Source organism: Pygoscelis adeliae, unplaced genomic scaffold, assembly GCF_000699105.1.
Source record: "Pygoscelis adeliae isolate BGI_AS28 unplaced genomic scaffold, ASM69910v1 Scaffold232, whole genome shotgun sequence".
NCBI lineage: Eukaryota > Metazoa > Chordata > Aves > Sphenisciformes > Spheniscidae > Pygoscelis > Pygoscelis adeliae.
The window spans coordinates 2,586,523-2,604,360 of record NW_008824473.1 but is presented as its reverse complement, the minus strand read 5'-3'; the positions used below and the strand labels follow the sequence as shown (position 1 = coordinate 2,604,360).

The 17,838-nt window shown below is 48.2% G+C and overlaps 1 protein-coding gene across 1 annotated transcript in view; it reads right to left on the bottom strand.

Moving 5' to 3' along the window:
• Positions 1-17,838, bottom strand: part of NTN4 (netrin 4) — a 53,130-nt gene that overhangs the window by 27,659 nt on the left and 7,633 nt on the right. The window contains 2 exon segments of the mRNA XM_009321351.1: positions 5,808-6,082; positions 6,195-6,282. Coding sequence (XP_009319626.1) covers positions 5,808-6,082; positions 6,195-6,282 — 363 coding nt within the window.

Below are 17,838 nucleotides of genomic sequence, written 5' to 3'. Positions count from 1 at the left end.
CATTCACCTTGATTCAGATTTAACTGTAAGGCGTACCCACTTGGGTCATTCTGAAGCATCGCTAAGTACACAAACACAATTCCCAGTACGTCTCACTGCTTTAAGCATTCACACGGCTCTTGACTCATTTAAGCGGCAAAGCCTTCTTATACCATTTTTCATTTTGTCATGGGGTCTTTACATCCCAGTTCACTTCCACACTGTTTCCCTTCTTAGCTCGACAGCCCTGTCGCAACGTCAGTCATTAGAGGGCACAATGCAAACAGTGTTACAAAAGTTGACTTCTGTAAGATAAATGAGCGACTGATTTCTCTATACAAAGACAGTTGCTAGGGCATGCTTCCTTCCAGAGCCTTTTGTTGCTGAATTATAACCTTCCAGCGCTTCCTTTCAGACTGTAAATACATGGGTTTTTTTCTTTAGTCAAATCTTATAAAATACTTTCCTCCCTATTTAGCATGTTCCAAAATGTTGGGCAGTGAGAAAGAAATGCTGCGTTGAGGGAAAAATGCTTTCAGTCACCTGTTATGAATTGATTTATATTGCAAGAACTCACCCACTATATAGAGTCCAACACAAACGCACATTAAAAGAAAATCAATGTCCCAAAGACCTGATAGTCTAAATAGGCTAAATAGCTGGGAGGGGCAACTGCATTTAATAGAGTTTCTGTCTTAGAACTGCTAAAATTGTATTTTCTTGGTTTTTTTTTTTTTTTTTTACTTTCATGGAAAATGGGCATGATATCAGCCTAAAGGAAAATCACAGCATTCACGTCGAGTCTCTAACAATAGCTTTCAAACTGTGTTGCACTCGAGCCACCGTGCCAATTTTAGAACCGATGCCTACTGGCTGCTGTCAGCACGCGGGGAGGTATTCTTTCCCAAAGCACCAGACAACCAAATTTATGCATGAGAAAATTCTCATATCCTATCTCATTCTTGTGAAAGAATACAAAGCTTGTTGTCCAGGGTGTAGGGGCCGTCTGGTGGGTTTTTTTTAATTCCTTGTACAATAGGCTTCTGTCAGTGCTGGTGGAGACGACCTTCAGCATCTTTTGATGTCAGTAGCACGATAACAATTTATAACAGCCACTAGGTTGGCCACATGGGAAGGGGGAGGAATATTCACCCTGTGCGACTATACAGAAGTGCTTCAGCACGGTAGCTCAGTCTACCCGGGATCCCAACCGTTCTGTATCCCCCCACCCCTTCATAACTACGGAAGGAGCCTGGGGAGATCAGCTGGCTAACTTGGGTACATCAAACGCATGCCTAAAATTAGGTGAGGTGTATCTGGGGTTTGGTGCCTAATTGTCAGGCAGCTGCCAGAAATCAAGTTCAGATGCATTCACTGATCAGGTTCCTGAACTAGTTTTGTCTGTTCAGCCTAGAAAATAAAGCCCAGTTCCTGGAAAAGTCCTTGACTTACACTGACACAGCACGTTGGACTACTAAAGAAGCATATGAGCGTAACTGCAGCAGTACCGTTTTGGTATGGCAGCAGCACCACACCAAACTGCTTTGGGCACATGTCTTAAGTCCACTGAAGCTTCTGCATCCCTAAGTTCTAGCTTCCCACTTCCTTTCTTCAGAGCAAAGATAGCTGCTGTATCATGTTATTAAAACTGTCATTGAGGGAGAAAGAGAACAAGAGGATGAACAAAACCGGACCGCTTCGTTTGTTCTCTCTGTCCAATGCAGATGAAAGATGTGTAAATAGGACTGCACTAGCAGGAGTGCAGGAGAGGAAAGGAAGGACAGAGCAGGAAACATTAGATAGTTGATCATATTGGATTATCAATGAGATAATGAAGTCATCAGTTGATAATGGGATCTCATCTCATACGGGTAAAAGCAGGAAGCCCTAGCAAGGACACAGCCCTCTAAGACTGATAACTCAGGCCAACCATGAAAACCACTTAGCTGTTACAGGATTCTGCAGTCAGGGAGGGCCAAGGAGTCTCCGAGATGGATGAATTCCTGCCCTAACCTTGAGACAGAACTGCACAGCCCAGGTGAGGTATCTCTGCGTTTGCTTTCTCCACTTTGGAGTCCTCAATTGCAAGATCCTACTTATCTCCAGGCTGATCTCCTCTTTCATGACCCTTGCCATAGTTGCAAGCAGGACATGGGGATGCTTTAGCTGGTAAGGGGCCAAGCATGCACTGCAACAGCTCCATGCGCAGAGGTACTGGCAAGGGGCAAGAAGTTCCTACACCACAGATCAGCCAAAAAAACCAGTCTTCTCACAGCCACTGAAGATCAGAAGGGATCTCCTGTGTCTGTGAATCCATTTCTCTACTCACATGGGTGTTTTGCCATGTAACGCAGCTCACAAACTGATCCAACTGCTTTGCATGGTATGGTGTGAGATGCGTTTGTCCATGCACATTTTTTCCTGGGCATGCATTGGGCTGTTGTTGATGAGATTTGGGTAGTGACCCTTTGAATAAATTTGGGAAGAGTGGGGAAGAGAAGGAAGTGTATCTGTATCACCCTGATAGCTCTCTGTTTCACCAAGTGTATAACAAGGAACAGTCAGGATTACACTACCCATGAGAAGCAGCCCTTGCTGTTGTTGGAAGGCAGCCAGGTCCTCTCTGTAGGCTTCCCCTGTGGCTCATGGAGAGATACACTCCCCCAGAGTAGGAGACCCACCTGTATACTCAGAATTCCCCTAAAGGTTGACATGGCACTTCTGATGCTAAAAAGAACCCAGAGCTTCCCTATATAAATTACTTTCTCCTTTAGGAGAAAGGGTGGGCGAGGGAAATCGCTGGCAAGCTTTGCTCTGTGGTACCCACGCAGTGACCTCTGTGGAGAGGAGCATCACAGAGAGTTTGTAGCTGGACGGTGGCGAGGGCACAGAAACAAACCTCTTCTCTTACCAGGTCTCAGCTATTGCTTTTTGCTGTTGGGGCTAACATGAAACAATTTTTTCTCACAGCGAATGTTTGGACTCTGTAAAGTCCACCTTTGCTCTGACCTGACTCAGAGGGGTCACTAAGGAGGTTATCCCATCCCAGTGAATGGAGCTAGAGCTGCTTCTGCTGGGGTGGAAGGAGACCTCCATTGTCCACAAAGCCACCCTGTTCACATCTCACTCCCATGCCCCAAGGATGTCCCAGGCCAGTATTATCTCATGGCCAAGCTGGACTTCTAGCCTCCCTTCAGCCACTCCCAGCACACAATGGCCCAGCCGTCAAGAAAAAATGCATCCGATGGTAGGAATCCTGCGGCAGCAAACTGGGCCGATGTCCCGAGCTGAATGGAGCATCCTGGCCCCCTGGGTCAGGCTCCTGCACCAAACCCACCTGGGCAGCAGCCACCAGCATCCCTGCATCCCCATGTGGCTTTATCAGATCCTCTCTAGGTGAGATGGCTGAAATGCTTTTGGTCGCTTTGCGAGATCTGCCCGAGACCTGGCAGCTATGCCCAGTGCTGCCAGGATGCACCGGCTTACAGCCCAGAGCAGCCAACGAGAAAAATAAATAAATCACGTCCAGTTCTTCCACTGGCCAAGTAGGGACTGAAACTAAGCCTGCAGTTAGGATTTTGCCTGTGGGCTAAGACCAAGTAGGGGGTTAAGAAATCTTTTTTTTTGGAAAAGGTTTGGGGTTTTTTTGAAAGGATCTTAAACTTGCTTAAATTCTGATGTTAACTCTCTAACTTAGGGGATATTCTTCAGGAGTGCTCTGGTCCAAACAAGCACAGAGCCAGATTTTATAATCATATTGTGAAATGGTAATGTGCTTCCCAGCTTTTACTGTCCTTGGTTTTACAGTGAAGGTTCTGCTAAAACCCCATGTAGATACAGTTGCATAAAGACAAGACTTAAGTTCCCATCTCACACTTGAATGACTGACTGTAATTCTTCAGAATTATCTTTTATGTGACTTTTTCAGCTGAAATGTACAAAAATGCTCCCTCTCTGAAATCCTACTCTCTTTTCAGAAGTTTCTCTGACTTATCCCAGCTAAGCAGCCACAGACCCTGCAATCTTTCATCCCTTTTCTGTTCATTCACACACACCTGTCTTGCTATCGTCTTGGAAATAATCCTCTCTTCCCATCTTGAAGCAATGCACTGGCAAACACCAGCCTGTTATGCACAAGTGGAGTGCCACCGCAGTCCCCGAATCGCAGCAGCCTCGTGCCAGGCAGGAGCCTGGCACAGACCGGGCTCAGCCTCAGCTGCCCTGGTCCTATGATGGAAAAAGTGGTATTGGGAGAGGAAACACCTTACCACTCCCTGACCCTCCCTGCAAACCATGGGGTTATGTCACCCCTACACCATCACTTATGGGACGTGCGGAATAAGCTGTAAGGCACAGTAAAATGAGTCAGCCTCACTGCAGAAACGTCACCTTTGGGACTCCTGCCACATGCACATTTATAACTGGAGTTGAATTTCCAGTCCCCTTGGGGCTGGCGCAGGGGCTTGTTGCTATTTCTTGCTTTGGTTTTCAGTGTGATTTTGGCACTTGATTCCTTCCCACAGCACTGCCTGTTACCTGTGCGCTATGGTTTCCATAGGCTATAGCTGTAATGAAAGCTTATTTGGCTGCAGGCTCTGTTACAGCTCTCAGCGGTGCTCTGGGGCACGCTCCCGTGCAATTGTATCCCACTGAAATAATCCTGAGCAAACAGCTCCTTTCAAAGATTTTTGCTCAGGGAACATCTGCGGAAAGCAGAGCAGTGCTACTTGAAACAGTCTTATCAATCATAGCACTGCACGCTTTCAAATTGGTATATTTTCAAGATGTTGCAAGACTAGCTCCATTAGAAGGGAAACATGCTGTCTGCTTCATGCCTGAGACCATAATTTAAGTGAAATGAGAGTTCCCCGAAGAGCTAGACAGATGCCAGACCTCCTTACCTCGAGTAACTGCCTTACTTTTTTTCATGATCTTTCCCTTTCTAACATTATTCAGCGCGATATGTTTGACTGCCCTGGCTTTCCCTGCTGCTCCTCCACCAGCAAAGCCAGGACCTTCAGAGCCAGCCAAGACAGGCAGAAAGGACAAGATGTGCTGGGGGCAGTGAGACCAGGGTGTCCCCGGGCTGGCAGGGTGCAGGCATGCCATGCCACAGGCGTCCAACACATCGGCCACTGCTGTGCCCATCACCTCCCCAACGGGTTAGCGGCTCTCGCTTCTCTGTGATGTGGGAGGACTGGGGTTTAGGTCTTGGTCAGTCCCAAGGGATTTGAGCTCAGAGGTCTTGTGACGGGAGTTCCCTCGAAACTGGAGCACAGGGTTTTTATCTGGAGAAAGGTATTGCAAAGTGCAATGGAAAGCCTGGGAGTGAGAGGCAAACCCCAGCTCTCCTGCCTCTCAGTTCAGGAGCCAACCCAGTATTTGAGGATCCTCCAGAAACAATGGCAATCACAGGACCCCCAGTACATTCGAGGAAGCTCTCCTCCCTCTCTGTCATCAAAATGCCCTGCATTTATTATCTTTTAGATATTGTGTTATTGAGAGTTAGTGTTTGGGGGAAGAAGGGAGTCAGCAATTTTAATTTATTTTAAGGATCCACCCAAAATAAATAAACTTAAATTACTGTGGAGTACGCTTGAAGGATGAGAGTCCTGGTGGACCCTACACCGAGGCACAAGGGAAGCCCAGCACCTCAGCCTCAGACCACCTCCTTTGTAAAGACCGCTTTTGCTCTCTGTGCTTGGAATTCAGGGCATCGCATGTCAAATACCGTATACTTGGACCTATAACATACTCTATACCATTCCCCACTATTTTTAAAACTCTGCTCTCCTGCAGTGCAGACATTGTTGTGTGCGTGTACATACCACGTGGAAAACGCCAGCTGCCTTGATGGGCTTGAATCCGGCGACGGGAACGCAGTGGTCGGCATGGCCGTTGCAGAAGCAGCTGCCCTTCACGATGAAGTCGTAGATGGCGTAGTGCAGGGGTGGCGGTGGGGGGCCGGGTTTGCAGGAAGGCAGGGGCAGCCCTGCCGCTCCAGCAGCCGCACACGCAGGTTGGTGATCTTCAGCTGTGCCTGGGCTTCCGCGCTGTATGGGTCCTCTGCAGCATAAGGCGGTGACAGGGCTCGGTATATCACCTGGGCAGAGAAACGCAGCAAGGGAAGCAGAAAGGAGGATGTCAGGCAGCCCTGTGGCCTGTCGGGGCGGGCCCGGGGATGGTGGCTAGAGCATCCCCTCGGGAGCATGCACCAGCTTCTTGTGATGCCAGCTGTGCCTGGGCTTCCGCGCTGTATGGGTCCTCTGCAGCATAAGGCGGTGACAGGGCTCGGTATATCACCTGGGCAGAGAAACGCAGCAAGGGAAGCAGAAAGGAGGATGTCAGGCAGCCCTGTGGCCTGTCGGGGCGGGGGCGGGGATGGTGGCTAGAGCATCCCCTCGGGAGCATGCACCAGCTTCTTGTGATGCTCTTCCCCCTCCGCAAGTGGCGGGAGCAGCAAATCCACCTCCACCCCGGTGTGCGCAAAGTGTCCCCCCGTGACCCCCTATACCCTGTCTGGACCCTACGGGTGCAAAGCGACATTTCGCCATTAACTTAAAGCAGAGGTCAGTGCCACTGGTACGCAGCGTGGCCCAGCACAGGGACTGGCAGTCCTACAGGTGATGCTCAGGTGAGGGACTCTTCATTAACCTTCCCCCTCCAGAATGGGTGTATTTTTTAACAAATAAAGCCCAGATTTCCAAATATTTGGCTCCTATGAGTCCCAGGCTGCTTCCTAGTGGAAAAGTGATTAGGCATGGCAATTAGTGACAGCAAGCTGATAGTCGACAAAACCGAGATAAGAGAGAAAGAAAAGTGGGGGGCTTCTGAAATTTAAACAAATACTTATCAGTCAGTCTTTATTTTAACTTGGGACTGATTGAATAGGTAAATATTGGCTCAAGCTGAAAATTGAGAGAACTAGATAAAAATAGCTAGTTTTCCTGAAGAGGTTTATTTTAAACTTGCTGGTCAAACTGCCTACAGTGTGAAACAGCATATAATTCACATAACTACCATTGGCATAAAATGACACATTTACAACACATGTGTTAGTTACTGGTATATTTAACTTACAGTGACACTTTCTAAGTAGTTAAATAGCTCTTCACTGAATAGCTGCTGAAGGCTTGATGAACTACAGTATTTGTAAGCAACAGTTCAATCAGTCACTTGACGAGTGTTTGAGGGTGTGATGCAGCCTAACCGTCCAATGTATTGCTCCCAGCAGCGGCTTAAACCCTCCTCAAACCGCCCCACTGCCCCACTGATAACCACCCACGCCACCCGAAACACCGGCCAGCCTCCTACGGACAGCAAGGAGGTGTGCAGCAGCGAAGGGCGACCATCGTTTCTTGCTGGGAGGTGCTGCGGGGTGCCCAGCGAGAGGCAGCAGGCGAGCCTGCCGGTGCCACTTTCGAGGATCACAGCCTTCTCTCCCTAAATCCACTCCTACCAAAGGATGAGGCTAATACGCTCCAGCTGATGAAGGCTTCCCTTTTATTTCACTAGGATTCATGTATCCTGGAAATAATGACCCCGGTGCTGCCAGCTCGCCTGCCCGCGGGCTTTGCCTGCACTGCTGGCACCGCTCCTGGCGGGGACCTGGCTTTTCTCCACAGCTGCCAGGATCCAGCTAGAGGAAGCTTTGCCGTGGCCTGGAAGGAGATTTAGAGCTTGTTTTGAAGCTGAATGGCAGCAGTGTGCTTTTGCGCATCCCATCGGCCTGCCAAACGCGGTCGCTACCGGTGCGCCGGTGACAGCGGGGCTCGGGCGTGCTGGTGCCGGATGCTGCGCGCTGGCAAGCACGTTGCGGCTGCAGCCCCGCGCTGCCATCCTGCAGATGCTCCCTCCCAAAGATATTCCAGCATCTTCTGCCAGAAAGACGTTGATAAGGGAGAAGGTTAACCGGGAGAGGTGATCAGAGGGCAAGGCTGGTGAGTGGTAAGCGCCTTGTACGGAAGTGTTGAGTCTGATGAGGGATATTAATAAATAGTAACATTTCTCAAAAGTCTTTTTTTTCCCCTCTCTTTCAGGAACATACAGAGTTTTTTCTGCTTTCCTAAAATAAAAATATCAAGCAGATATGAACAGAAACCCAAGCGAACCCAACTATCGGGCCCTGCACCTCTCCCCAAGGCTTGTTATTTACCCAAATTTAAATCAATGTCATTCTGATCACATTTACTCATTAGTGGCTTTGTGGACACAAGATGCTTTCAGATATGGAAAGAAAATTCCTTGGGAAACATCCAAACTGGAGACATTGATTTCCTTTTACTGGAGATGATGGAAAATGCCGTGCTGAGAATTTTCAGTAAAAACTAGCATTTTGGGTTCCTTGCGATTACATAAATTGCATCTCAGAGAATTCTTTGTTCATCGTGGTTTGGATGAAAGCGGCAAAGGAAATACATAAATGGGAACAATTTATGCTAGATTCAGCTGCAGACTTTCTTTTCATCATTTGCAGTTTTCCTTGTTTATTTATCCTCATTTAATGCACATGACCGATGCTTGTACCTCTAGTAAAGACAATTGCAGCAAGGAAATCGATAACCCTGAGCGCCTTCGTGCCAAGAGAGTTAAATCTTGCCTGTGTGGAATTCAGGGGGAGTTATGCTGCTGATTTCAATGGAGCCAGTATTCCCGCTCAGGCCCTAAAATGTTACAAACATTTCTTTTTATGGCTACTTGAAAACAGTGATGCTAAACATGAGGCCTATCTGTAATCCCCAGGGGATGCGGGCTCTCAGCCGCTCCCCCTGGCTGCCCAGTATTGCTCCGGCCGTGCCCAGCAGCCCCGGCCCCGGCTTCAGAGCCGCGTTGCACCCTGCAACAGTGCAATGTAACAGGGCGAGCCTGGTCTCAGTGCTGCCAACCCAGTAAACACCCTCATCCCTCCGTCCCAGACGCTAGTAGTTCTGTTTTAATAAAATACAAACCAGTCATTATAAAATGTAGGACACCATACAAATAGCAATTCTCTGCTCTGCCCCGGCTGATTGAGCTGGATCCCCCAGAGGCTGCATAGTAAGGTCAAGGACGTGTTTCCCAGCAAGATTCCCCTGTTCAGTTGTTAACCTTGCTGATTTATCCCAGCCTGTCTCGGGAGTCAGCACATCACTGGGGCCACACCATCCCCATACAGCTGTTATGGGTCTGCACCCCCGTGCTGCCCAGCAACTCAGCCCCAAGTACACACACAGGTGGGTAACAGCTTTCCTGTTTTTACCTTCCCTTGGACTTTTCCGCGCAACTGTCCCACTGACAGGACCGGCCTTGGTCTGCAGCATCCCATCTATGAATGAACCATGGTTTGCACAGCAAACCTGACTGTGTTTGCATACCTACAGTTCTGCCGGCAGCCCCTGGCCACTGCAGTCAGAGCCCTCCTCAGCCAAAATATTGTTTAGTTTTAATGGCGCAGGGGAAGTGTGTAGGCAGGATTTAAGAACAACGCACTGCCAACATGCATGTGTCTCTGACCATGAGGTTTTGCAAGACCATCATCTCCCTGGTGCCACCGGGCAGGACTTCCTCTGATTGACTCTGTTGGGCCAACGCTCCCCAGCCGCCCTGGGATGCTTTTGGTGACGTGCCCAATCCACAGCCACCATTTCCTCTTCCCAACAGCTCCCCAAAGCCCTCTGGGTTTATCTTGCTAAAACCACACAGAAAACATGCGTGTGCGGCTCAACCTGCAGGGACAGAAACTCTCCCCAGCGGCTCCACCACTGTGGTCATGGTCTTGGCACAGGTCATGTCAGCTTTTTAGCTGTTGGGGCAGCCCCTCTGCCAGACACAATGGGGGGACGGCAGTTCTCTCCTGCCCCCCAGAGAAGTCGCTGCCTGCAGAGCCATCAAGTCCATTACTCTTCCTATCCCAAAAGCGCTGGAAGAAGTCATGCCCGAGGGTCCTGCCAAAGGGAGCTGTGTTGTGATTACACAAGGGAGATAACTAGCTTGATGAGGTACAGGAGGACATCCTTTTTGATAGATGATGCCGTTCCTGTTTTCACAGAGCAAGGCCTCTGGCAGGAGAAAGCTCTACCATGTGCAGGGGAATGCTCCTTGGTAAAGGAGCAACGGCAGCAAAATCTGGCCATTTGCCTGCAGCGAGCCTCATCAGAAAGCACCCCATGGTGACCAGACCTCCGGCTTTCCCACTCAAGTCTGTCTGCATGCAGGTGTCTTACAGACAATATGTCAAAGCCCAGCATTACAATGTTGGGTAGACAATGTGACTTCTCCCAGTGGTCAGCACCACATATGATAGCAAAGGGTGGGAGGCCTGGATCTATAGTGCATGCACTAATCCAAATTTTCTATTTTGTAGAACAAGTAGGAAGTAATAAATTGAAAACCCACTTCTATGCTAGACATGCCATAATATATCCTATCAGAAAGATATTTTCATTCCCAGTGTTGTTAGGTCACTATAAATCTTATGATATTTGGGATTGTGGCTAGCTCACTATAAATCTTATGGTATTTGGGATTCTTCTTAAACACAATCCCAGCAACTGAATCTTTATCTCAGCTTCCATTTAAAACTAAGTATCTAGCAATATCTCATATCTGAGGAGCAAATGTCACAAACCAGGAGGCAAATAAAAAGAACCTCTGTCTTTAAAACAAAATATCAGTATTTAGGTTAATGCTACTTCCACCTCACATGGAATTATGCTGTTGGATCCCATGTCCTATAAATGCGATGTTTGCATGAAGCAACATCAATAGAGAAGTGATTTAAAGCTCGCATGAGGATTTTTTGGTGGGGGAGAAGTCTCTCTACACAGCCAAAGAGGCACTGTAGACTGCAATCCCTGCGTGAGGAATGTCACTGCTATGCCTCGAGAGGGTCGGGTTCACCTGACCATCCTGGTGGGATACCCAGTGGTGGCAGGAGGGAGCCCGCTCCACTCCCAGGGGAGCGGGAGTGGAGAAGCTGCCCCACAGCACCTTGCACATGCCATGGAGTAAAAATATTCTGCTCTTCAGCCAGACTGCTCTGTCTGTGGTTTGGGCACATCATTACATAGACACCCTCTAATAAATTTCCACAGCATTTCAATTTCCTTATGGGCTGTCATGAGCAACTCTTGCTCTGTTGATTACTTCACTTTATTTTGTCTTAGTGGCGCAAGAAGCCTTAGCTACTTGCCATTCCACAGATGCAATAATGTAGCCCTGTATATAAATAAAACGGCAGCCATGAACATCGTGCACTCAAGTAACCGCCTGCACCACAATGACCTCGATTTCTAAATACATAAAAGTCCCTTTGCAAGAAGTACCCTAGTATGTTTACACTCGAGAGGCAATGAAAGGACATCGTTATATATATCCACAGTGGGAAGAAAAATGCCAATGAATGATGCTGAGAGCAACAAAATAGGCTCTGATGTCAAAGTTGCCTGAGGAAGTCAACAAAACCAATGAAACATTTGCTGCCAGCAAAGCCTTCTCGATGAGTCACAGGCACATCTTGGACCACTGGAGCCTCCACCTGCCACTGCTGCAGGGGCCCGAACCTTTGTCAAGATTCAAGTGTCCCCAGCAACAAAATAGGGCCCTTTGCGTCGCAAATGCCCATGGCATTGAAAAGACATACGTGATCCACAAGAAGGTTCTTCCTCACAGACCTTCAGAAATAGGCACAGCTGCAGAGGCCGTGGGCAGGGACTCGCAGCCCCCGTGCACGCGCCCCTTCCCTGGGTCCTGGCGCTTGGCTAGAGGCACAACACTCCAATCTCCAACTGGGAGACTGGCCTCAGCCAGAGTTTCTTCCCCCAAGCCTGGAAGGCATCAGGACATGGTTCACAAAATGACACCACCAGTAAATTACAGACAGAGGGAATAAATGGATGGAAGACTCAAGAAGTCTTGGAACAAGCATGGGAATAAGCCAATAAATGGGAATATGGCAAAAATAAAAGCAATAAACAAATATTAAAAACATAACCGCATTTCTATTTGGTTGTAAATGAAAACCAAGGTGGTAACACTGCACGAAGTGGTCTGTGGTTTCTTTCCAACAAGATCTCCAGATAAAAGAGATTAATGGACTCTACCCTGTGTCATCCGACCTGGATGCATGAGAATGCATCTATAAGCACTCTGTAATAATGACCTATCCATATTAGTGATTCACCTATTTGGCTCATGGGCGTTTGATAAATTCAGTACTGCTTTATGTGATTTTTGCTGGTGATTTTATTCCTTTCAATGTATTTTACAGGAACACAGGAAAAAAAAATAATAAAATGAATGTAAGGTTTCCTGTCTTCTCCAAATAGGGAGACAGCAAAAGCAATGAGGAACGTGCACCATGGTACAAAAGGGCATGTGGTGTCTAGGTAAGTGTTTAATGGAAAAGTTAAGGTTTGCATTAGGAGTCTGCAGTGTCTCTTGGTATGCAGGCACTAAATAAATGTGGCTAATTGGCCTGTATTATGCGGCCCTGTTGAATCTCCATGTCACTGGAAGCTATCTGGTTCATTTAGTGCCTGGACAATGCTCTGAAAACGTAGGCAGTAAAGACGGTGGTGGAGTTCTGCCAGCACGTCTGGGACTTCATCCCTTTGCCTCCTGAAAAATTTCCCTCGAGCCTGGCAAGTGGCCGAGGTTAGACACTGCCTGCCAGGCATTGGGGCTAAGGCAAAGGGGAGCCCTCATCCCCCACCTCCCAGCCCCAGCATTTCCAGCTGTGTGCACAGCATCACCTCATGTCTACTTGTCCCCGCAGGCCCCAGCTGTTGCTCGCAGCCGCATGCAACTGCAGCTCAAGCTGAGATGTTCCATGCTGCACCCGCTGCCTGGTACACCTCTGCCACCCCCAGCCACTGTGTGCCGGTGCCCCGTCCCCCCGTGCCTCCCTCCACAGCCAGCCCAGCCTGTCAAACAGCCCAGGCCCTCTCCCATAGGGACTACCCAAAAGTGTCAACTGCTTTTAGTCTTGGCTGGTCTTGTTCGGAGAAGCTTAGCTGGGAAATTTTATTGGGCCAATTAAATTCCTTCTCAATAGATGTAAGTTAAAAGTAATAATGTCTCTTGGTTAGTGTTACAGAAAGTTCACAGCAGGAAATAAGGCTGATTTGTAGAAATGGGTAATTTAAAAAATATTAACAATGATGCGACTTGTGTGTGCCCACTGGGGCTTTCTCTAACAACCTGCCACAGTGTCTGATTTCAACTTCCACCCAAGAAACTGCATCATCACCACAAAAGCCCGCTTAGACTTTTCTCGGAGGGAACTGGATATAAATTTAGCTGCAGAAATCCAGCGCCAGCCAGGTGCTCCTGGTTCAAAGAGGGTGTCCCCACACCTCCTTCGCTCACCCCTGCTTGGTCACCTCTTGGTGGTGCAGAGGAGCGTTGAGGCTGAGACTGCTCCGTGCTCATCCCCTTGCGCCTTCCCAGGAAAGAGTAATTAAGCCTAATTAAGACTAACACCCAATGCAAGAAAGACTGAGGTGAGACTGTTTTCCTGTACATGTGAGGATGGCTTAGGGACATGGTTTAGTGGGCATGGTGGTGTTGGGTTGACGGTTGGACTCGATGATCTTGGAGGTCTCTTCCAACCTTAATGATTCTATGATTCTATGATTCTATGATTCTATGGCTTGACTTTCAAGGTTTGCTGTGCCAAGTGGCAAGACTCACGCCACAGCAATAAATCCTATTTGGTACCTATGGGGAGCAGCAACAGTCCTACCTGCCCTGACACCTTTGGGGACCCCTTTTTACAGTGGGAAGCCTCAGGCACAGGAGCTGCCTAGTTTAATGGGGCTCCCACAGCCCTGCCAGTGCAGGAGCAGCTCAGGCGGCCCGTTTGTCAGACGCATGGTCTAACCACCAGACCTACAACAACCAACATATTCCCTGCCCACATACATCCTCTGAGAGAGACAGATACTCTGCAGATGATAGGTTTTTCTTGTCTCCCAGTTTTAGTATTGAGGACTCAACCCCATGCTAGCATTTACTCTCCTGGTCAGTATTTTAGTTTCCAAGGATTTTCTGCATCAGTGTGGTCAACTTCTGCCAGGCTCTCTCCTTGGCTCTTCCCAGTGTGGAGAGCTGTGTCTCCAGAGGAGTGTTTTGCTTGCAAAGCCTTCCCATATCTTTCAGGTTAGTTCCCTACTGAAATAGGCCTTATGCCATTGCACTGCATGTGTATCAATGCGTCTGCCCATCAGTCCACCCTAAAAACTTTTGAAACCCATGGCTAACTTCAACCACATTTAGGAGATATATCTTAAAGACATTAAGCTCCTAAAAGTTTTATGAAAACAGTCTTGTTCCTTCACAAAATCAAGCCTGGTGGACTCCTCCCCCTGTGAAGAAGCCAGAACGCTGGTACCCTCTGTTGTCAAAACAGACTTATTTGATGTATTACCACACCAAGCAAAAGAGCTTTTAAGAGAGAAACCCATGCGTATCTCTGTGCTATGTATGTTCATTGCAATGATCCTAGGCTAAGAAAAGACTTTTTGGCAGATGCTGTAAACAATTCACATGGTGTGGGAAGTTCATCAGCCTAAACTGAGCAGGTATCACCCACTAGCTCCTCTAATATACTTTGGTTTTCTGCCTGTCAGACAAGTGGACTGCAGGGAAGAGGAGCGTCCTTTTCTCACAGAGAGGTCTGACCATCCCCTGCATGTGCACATTCACAGTGCAAACCTCAGCATCACCCGGGTGAGATAAGAGAAATTGGGAAACCTGCCTCACCACTGCAGAGAAGTGACTGTCAGAGACACTGAGGTCAAACTGAGCAGTGGAGCCTGTCTTTCAAGCCACACCTTGAAGCACTCTGTCCATGTCCGCAAGCCATGGTGACAGACACCTGCTGTGTAGCACCAACAGTAGCCCCTGAGCTCCTTGAGATGCTGGAGAAATGGCACTCCATTTTGGCCCATGCCTACAGCCCTTCTGCAATCTTTTACAGCACATAAAACAAGGCAAATAATCCCTTGTCTCACCATCCAAAAGTTAGGCAATCTTACAAAGACTTCAGAAGGAAAATCCAGCTATTTCAAATAACTGGCCCTTGTGGGGGCCTTGGCAAGTTAATTTATACGATGGCAACTTTTATCTTTTGGGAAATTCAAGGCATTCTTCTGCCATTCTCAAAAGCAAGAAGCTGTATGGGACAAGCTCCTACTCACACGCAGCAGCCGGCCGGTGAGGGGCTGGGAAAGGCATGAGGAGAGCTAGACAAGAGCCTCGGGACTTCTCCAGGATCCTTGACTTCTCTGGCCATAATCAATCAGACGAGAGCCATCTTCTCAGCTTCCTTTCAACATCCCGCCGCACAATTTCATTAGATGAAAACGAAACACTGCTAGGTCATGCCTGTCTTCATGCAGCCTATGATCACAGAAGTAATATTCTTACCAGAAAAATCTCTCTCCAACTCAAAACAGCTCAAAACATTTGGATTTCTTCACCTCCAGTTAACAGTGCTTCTCCAAGAATTGATAGTTTATTCCATAATGGGTTTATTTTGCCTAATCACTACTTTCACTCATCAAACAGATAAAAACACTCAGTTTCTTGGCTCACAAACCCCTTCAGATGCATGATATAATCGGCTATGCACTATCAAGGAAAACAATTATTGCTTTTTCCTCATCTTCAGAATCACCGTTTCCAAGGCTGCGCTATCCCACATAGGAAAATGAACCAGCACATTTCAGCTGATGATATGAAGAAGTACTTTGACTGATCAGCAAGAAAGATGGCATTTAAATACTCTTCCCTCCAGCAATTCCCCTCCTTTCCCTATCCCCACAAAGATTTATGTTCTCAGCCTTGGCCTGCCGGCAGTACCTGTTATGCGTAGGGAAGACCAAGAAAACCTGGAGCTACCTCCAAAGAACCAGACAGAGAACTGGACTTGCTTGTTCATAGGCAGGGCTGTAAGAAAAGCTGGCTCACTCCCCAGAGCTGCAGAATAACCCCTTTAACAGCTTCTGAGCACGACGCACCACTGCAAAAGCCTGCAAGGCAGCAGGTTAGCATTTCAGCAAGAACGTCTGCAACAGTACTAGGGACCAAGGGGATTTCTTTCAGCCCGATTTCATGAATATTTTTCAACTGCTCTTGTCTATAATGAAAAGGCTTTGTGTCTATAGAGCTGGCTGCTTAAACCATCCAGTTACCATGAGCTGCACTTAATTTTGGGAAAAGGAACACCTGTCTGAATTATATGTAAACACGCATAGTCAAAAAGGCCATGAGAAACAGCACTGCCCTTTCAACTCATGGCTACAGATTTTGACCACAGCAATGAGGGACGCTGCACAGAGACTGGTGATAGGGACTCACAGCATACGCGTTGAGTAAGTTTGTTTTTGGACATTAACTTCTTTTCTTCCTGGAAATGTAGCCCAGGGAGAATTTGAGGACTTCACCATTTGTGTAGGATTTTGAACATTGGTAGACTGGATGTCTCACGCCGACACCCATTGTGCATGGCGATTAATCTCAGATTAAGTCCCCATGAGCTTTTGATCCAAAACTTCTGAGATGTGTCGATTCACTGCTTTAGGTTACACACTTCCCGTGTAGCCGGTTGTATCCAGGAATCCTAAAGAGAAACATGGCAGCCCTACTTTCCAGACAGCAAACTGGGAGCTGAATAAGTGAGCCAGTCCTCCCTTCATGCCAAAAATGAACTGTGAAATGAAGCAGTGGGGTGCAGCGCCTGAAGAGAGGCCCTGGCTGCACAGCTAAAATCCCGTGGCACTTTTCTCAAGGGAAGCAATAGTCCCGCTAACATCCCACCAGATGCCAATTTAGAGAATTAAATTCTGCCTACCCAAATTCCTCGTTTCATGTGGGTACAGTGCTCTTCACTTCCTACATAAGCAGTTTGGAAAGGGTCTCCTGGAGCCCTGGGACTCATTACTTCCTGCTGTTGGCAGCCTACAATATACCCCTTTCACAGATTGGTCAAGCTTACTCTGAGGAATAATTTGTTTTAGCCATAATTGGAGGCCGATCCAGAAGCCGTGATCTGCAGTTGTTAGAAACTTGCTGTTCTAAATGGAGGACCGCCGATACGCACTGTTAAACACTGGCTAGGCTCCATCCCAGGGGCGGCTGCATTTCAAGAGCTGGCCAAGCAGAGGGCCAACCTCCAAGTGTCAAAAGCACTGGGAAAGCCAGGGAGAAAAGGAGACAATGAGACCTTCCTGTGGGCTAACTGCAACGGGGGGAATCACCGGGCAGGTTGGAGAAGCGTCTTGCCCCTCTCATGCTCTGGTCCTCCAGAGATGCTGAGCACCTGGGAGGCCCAGCAAAGGGACATGTCACTGCTCTGGGACTGCCTGCATCAGAGAGGGAGGGTTTTGACACAACCTGGCCCAGAGACCTTGTAGTATCATCCCTGGTACTCCAGGTGTGGAAAACTTAAAAAGCAGGTGCCGGCGCCTGGAAAACAGCAGTTGGGTCACTCAGCCCTGATGGTGCCCAGTCTCTGGAGGGGAAAGTACCTTTCATGGCAAAATTCCCTGGAGACCAAAGGTTTGTCTCCACATGTGCCAAGAACTGCCCTCATCTCCTGTCCTCCCAGGCACAAATTGAAAACTAAGCTCAGGTTTCCCCTTTTTCCCTGAATCCCCTTTTTGCTGCCCCACTATTTACAGGGAGAGGCTCCCCACAACCCGACAATGCTAAAGCCAGCGGAAACCCTGCACAGGCCTTGGGAAGACGGGCTTCCCTGCCAGGAGGGAAAGCTCGGGCCCCAAGCCAAGAGATGAACCTCGCCACAGCCATGGGCAAGGCGGCTGGTGGGAGGACAGCATCCTGCTGGCGTGCCGATGATGCCCGCGCTGCCGCAAG